At 49.1% G+C, this 5,615-nt stretch overlaps 1 protein-coding gene across 1 annotated transcript in view; it reads left to right on the top strand.

The window, feature by feature from the left end:
- Positions 1 to 1,485: 1,485 nt before the first annotated feature.
- Positions 1,486 to 5,615, top strand: part of commd2 (COMM domain containing 2) — a 15,500-nt gene continuing 11,370 nt past the window's right edge. Inside the window, exon 1 of the mRNA XM_070883719.1 lies at positions 1,486 to 1,591. Within this exon, the coding sequence (XP_070739820.1) occupies positions 1,525 to 1,591 (67 nt within the window). The 5' untranslated portion in view covers positions 1,486 to 1,524. The remainder of the gene's footprint in view (positions 1,592 to 5,615) is intronic.

The raw sequence follows: 5,615 nt of genomic DNA, 5'->3' as shown, positions 1-5,615 counted from the left end.
AGAAATCCTCACCACATTTGGACGCGCACTTGAAGTGCCGTAACCTACAGGGCTACGGACCATGAGCTGGAAAGTGAGATTGGCTGGATAGCTCTTGGTCGGGCGGCGCGGACACGATGGGCCGAAATGGCCTCCTTCCGTGCTGTAAATTTCTATGATTCAATGCTGCACACACATTCTGCCGTGCATGCTTTGGAGAGGGCGTTAATTAGAGCGGCGATGTCCAAAATACCAGATTGTGCGTCAATTCAATGTTGCACGCTGATGTCATGATCTGGCTCCTCTAAATAAGTGAAGTGAGCGCAGGCAATGGCAGTGCTGCCGACCTGCCCAAAATGGCGGCCACTGCGTCCACGCTGGAAGTGGACCACCATTTCTCCTTCCAAACCAGCCTTAACGGTCGGTGCAAACAGCTTCAATTTCCCATCCTTTGTATCTATATAGCGCCTTTAACATAGTAAATTGTCACAAGTCACAGCCCTAACCCTGGGTGGCTCTGATTGCAAACCAATTTGAACAGATAGAAGAAAGAAAGACTTGCATTTCTGTAGCGCCTTTCACAACCACCAGACATCTCAAAGCACTTTACAGCCAATGAACTGCTTTCGGAGTGTAGTCACTGTTGTATTGTGGGAAACGTGGCAGACAATTTGTGCACAGCAAGCACCCACAAACAACAATGTGATAATCAGATAACCAGAAAATCTCTTTTTGTTATATTGATTGAAGGATAACTATTAGCCAGGATACGGGGATAACTCCCCTGCTCTTCTTCAAAGTACTGCCATGGGATCTTTTGGGTCCACCTGAGAGGGCAGATGGGGCCTCGGTTTAGCGCCTCATCCGAAGGACGGCACCTCCGACAGTGCCGCACTCCCTCAGCCCTGTATTGGAGTATCAGAGTAGATTTAAGTGCCAGAAGAGCCGAGGGCCCAGGGGCAGCACGGGCCAGCCCACACTGTGATATGTGTGCGCGCTGGGCCCATGCAGCAGAGCTGGTCTCCAGCCGTTTTGGACCAAGACCCAGCTCTGTCAAGCCCGTGTGGTGGCTGGTGTGCAACGGTCACCACACGTTAAAAAAATCCATGCACGGGCATCTTCCACCCTTCAGGATGTAGTTCGGGATCTGGAATATTAGGTCATTCATTGAAACACCTATGAACTCATCCTTTTTTGGCGTGGAAGCAAGTCATCCTCGCTTCGAGGGACCGCCGATGATGATGTGTTTGTCCCTGGAGAGGGACTTGAACCCACAACCCAGATGAATTAGGACTGTTTTTTTTAATTATTTTGCTAAGAGTGAGTGTAGTGGTTCCCATTTGCACTGACTGTCAGTGTGAGGGAGACACTGGATTGGCTCTGGCCCCAGAGGGTGCTGCAGTCTGGGGTTCCGCCACACGGTGGAGCCTGGCCTCGCTGGGGGCGGGGGCGGAACCTTTGTCCGGGCTCGGGGTTTAACCTGGGCTCTGGGGGGAGGCGGACCGGAAGTGGTTCCGTCGCGTGTTGCCCTTCCCCCGAGCCAAGATGCTGCTGGTTTTATCGGAAGAGCACAAGGAGCACCTGGGCTTCCTGAGGCGGGAGGACGCTGCGGGTCAGTGAGAAATAAACCCCGGCACAGGCCGTAGGCTGAGGCGGAGGCGGAGAGGGAGAGGGAGAGGGAGAGGGAGAGGGAGACACACACAGCCAGCCCTGGGGCCGGGCTCGGCTCAGTCTCAGTCTGGGTCTCTGGGGGTGAAGCGGGTCTTGTTGTTGGAGAAAAGTCTGTCCAGGATTATTTGGTGCAATTTGCAGATTCAAACCTGGTTCCCCAATGTCCTTTACAACAACAACTTGGATTTTTATAGCGCCTAAAACGCAGTAAAATGTCCCAAGGCGCTTCATAACATAAGAAACAGGAGCAGGATTAGCCCACTTGTCCTCTCGAGCCTGCTCCGCCATTTAATAAGATCATGGCTGATCCGATCATGGCCTTAGGTCTACTTCCCTGCCCGCTCCACATAAACCTCGAGTCCCCTATCGTTCAAAAATCTGTATCTCCACCTCAAATACATTTAGTGACCCAGCCTCCAGGCTTCACAGGAGTAGTATAAGAGAAAATAAACCAAACATGGCATAAAAATAAAAAAGGGAAGGTGGCTCAACCGTGGCTATCAAGGGAAATCAGGGATAGTATTAAAGCCAAGGAAGTGGCATACAAATTGGCCAGAAATAGCAGCGAACCTGGGGACTGGGAGAAATTTAGAACTCAGCAGAGGAGGACAAAGGGTTTGATTAGGGCAGGGAAAATGGAGTATGAGAGGAAGCTTGCAGGGAACATTAAGACGGATTGCAAAAGTTTCTATAGATATGTAAAGAGAAAAAGGTTAGTAAAGACAAACGTAGGTCCCCTGCAGTCAGAATCAGGGGAAGTCATAACGGGGAACAAAGAAATGGTGGACCAATTGAACAAGTACTTTGGTTCGGTATTCACGAAGGAGGACACAAACAACCTTCTGGTTATAAAAGGGGTCGGGGGGTCTAGTAAGGAGGAGGAACTGAGGGAAATCCTTATTAGCCGGGAAATTGTGTTGGGGAAATTAATGCGATTGAAGGCCGATAAATCCCCAGGGCCTGATGGACTGCATCCCAGAGTACTTAAGGAGGTGGCCTTAGAAATAGTGGATGCATTGACAGTCATTTTCCAACATTCCATTGACTCTGGATCAGTTCCTATGGAGTGGAGGGTAGCCAATGTAACCCCACTTTTTAAAAAAGGAGGGAGAGAGAAAACAGGGAATTATAGACCGGTCAGCCTGACATCAGTAGTGGGTAAAATGATGGAATCAATTATTAAGGATGTCATAGCAGTGCATTTGGAAAGAGGTGACATGATAGGTCCAAGTCAGCATGGATTTGTGAAAGGGAAATCATGCTTGACAAATCTTCTGGAATTTTTTGAGGATGTTTCCAGTAGAGTGGACAAGGGAGAACCAGTTGATGTGGTATATTTGGACTTTCAGAAGGCGTTCGACAAGGTCCCACACAAGAGATTGATATGCAAAGTTAGAGCACATGGGATTGGGGGTAGTGTACTGACATGGATTGAGAACTGTTGTCAGACAGGAAGCAAAGAGTAGGAGTAAATGGGTACTTTTCAGAATGGCAGGCAGTGACTAGTGGGGTACCGCAAGGTTCTGTGCTGGGGCCCCAGCTGTTTACACTGTACATTAATGATTTAGATGAGGGGATTAAATGTAGTATCTCCAAATTTGCGGATGACACTAAGTTGGGTGGCAGTGTGAGCTGCGAGGAGGATGCTGTGAGGCTGCAGAGCGACTTGGATAGGTTAGGTGAGTGGGCAAATGCATGGCAGATGAAGTATAATGTGGATAAATGTGAGGTTATCCACTTTGGTGGTAAAAACAGAGACAGACTATTATCTGAATGGTGACAGATTAGGAAAAGGGGAGGTGCAAAGAGACCTGGGTGTCATGGTACATCAGTCATTGAAGGTTGGCATGCAGGTGCAGCAGGCGGTTAAGAAAGCAAATGGCATGTTGGCCTTCATAGCAAGGGGATTTGAGTACAGGGGCAGGGAGGTGTTGCTACAGTTGTACAGGGCATTGATGAGGCCACACCTGGAGTATTGTGTACAGTTTTGGTCTCCTAACCTGAGGAAGGACATTCTTGCTATTGAGGAAGTGCAGTGAAGGTTCACCAGACTGATTCCCGGGATGGCGGGACTGACCTATCAAGAAAGACTGGATCAACTGGGCTTGTATTCACTGGAGTTCAGAAGAATGAGAGGGGACCTCATAGAAACATTTAAAATTCTGACGGGGTTAGACAGGTTAGATGCAGGAAGAATGTTCGCAATGTTGGGGAAGTCCAGAACCAGAGGTCACAGTCGAAGGATAAGGGGTAAGCCATTTAGGACCGAGATGCGGAGGAACTTCTTCACCCAGAGAGTGGTGAACCTGTGAAATTCTCTACCACAGAAAGTTGTTGAGGCCAATTCACTAAATATATTCAAAAAGGAGTTAGATGAGGTCCTTACTAGAGGGATCAAGGGGTATGGCGAGAAAGCAGGAATGAGGAACTGAAGTTGAATGTTCAGCCATGAACTCATTGAATGGCGGTGCAGGCTAGAAGGGCCGAATGGCCTACTCCTGCACCTATTTTCTATGTTTCTATGTTTCTATGAAAGTGGCAGTATATGGCTTACTCTTGACACCCGAGAATACTAGAGTCAAAGATAGGAATAAGGTAGGCAATTCAACCTTTGAATGTGCATTCAGCTGCCAAGGCCACAATTGAGGAGAGAGATCCAGATTTTCATTACCTTTTCCTGATCTTACTCATAAGTAACGTAATGTGAATTTTAAGATTACTCCCATTGTTCTGGATTCCCCCACCAGAGAAACAAATTTCTCTAGGGAAGTAAAGCAGCCCTCCTTACCCAGTCTGGGCCTATATGTGACTTCAGAACCACAGCAATGTGGTTGACTCTTAACTGTCCCTCTGAAATGGCCTGGGAAGCCGCTCGGTTGGATTCAACAAGACGGCTCAGCACCACCTTCTCCAGGGAAATTAGGGATGGGCAATAAATGCCAGCCTAAGTGGTGACGCCCACATTCCCACACCAACCTCGTTGACCCTTATCTGAGTGCGTTCTGACGAAAGGTCATCGACCTGAAACGATAACTCTTTCTCTCTTCAGATGCTGCCTGACCTACTGAGTACTTCCAACATTTTCTGTTTATATTTCAAATTTCCAGCATCTGCAGTATTTTGCTTTTGATCCTTAACTGTCCTCTGAAGTAGTCCATAAGATGTTCAGTCATATCAAATTTGGGGCACTCTAGAATGCTGACCTCACCAGCATGTCCTGAGAATCAACATAAGAACATAAGAAATAGGAGCAGGAGTAAGCCATACGGCCCCTCGAGTCTGCTTTGCCATTTAATACGATCATGGCTGAATTGATCATGGACTCAGCTCCACTTCCCTGCCCGTTCCCCATAACCCCTTATCGTTTAAGAAACTATCTATTTCTGTCTTAAATTTATTCAATGTCTCAGCTTCCACAGCTCTCCGAGGCAGAAAGTTCCACAGATTCACAACCTTCTGAGAAGAAATTTCTCCTCATCTCTGTTTTAAATGGGTGACCCCTTATTCTAAGATCGTGCCCTCTAGTTCTAGTCTCCCCCAATCAGTGGAAACATTGGGCCCAAGTTTCCACACGCGCCTAGAACGGCGCAGTCCCGACCTGGGTGCCCGTTTTTCGTGCCACAAAGTGCGCCTAAAAAAATCCTCGGTGTTCTCCACCCACTTGCAGGTCCTCTGGCCCTCGGCGCAGCCAGCACGAGCTGTGGGGGGGCGGAGCCAGGTCCCTGCGCTGAAAACAGTGCCGGGACCTCTGCACATGCGCGCTACAATGGGCACGCAAGTGCAGTAGCTCCAGGGGCCGAACTGTGTGGGAAGGACCCGAAGCACGCAGCCCCTAGCCCTGGCCCAATGGCCTCACTGGGGCTGCGTGAATAAGGCTCCTCCCACGGCCAGCTCCTACTCCCCGACCAGACCTGACACTCGCTCCCCGCATCCCCCCCCCCACCGACCAGACCCGACCCGACACC

Source organism: Pristiophorus japonicus, chromosome 6 (genome assembly GCF_044704955.1).
Source record: "Pristiophorus japonicus isolate sPriJap1 chromosome 6, sPriJap1.hap1, whole genome shotgun sequence".
NCBI lineage: Eukaryota > Metazoa > Chordata > Chondrichthyes > Pristiophoridae > Pristiophorus > Pristiophorus japonicus.
Note: the sequence above shows the minus strand (reverse complement) of the source record. Positions and strands in the feature narration are given on the sequence as shown.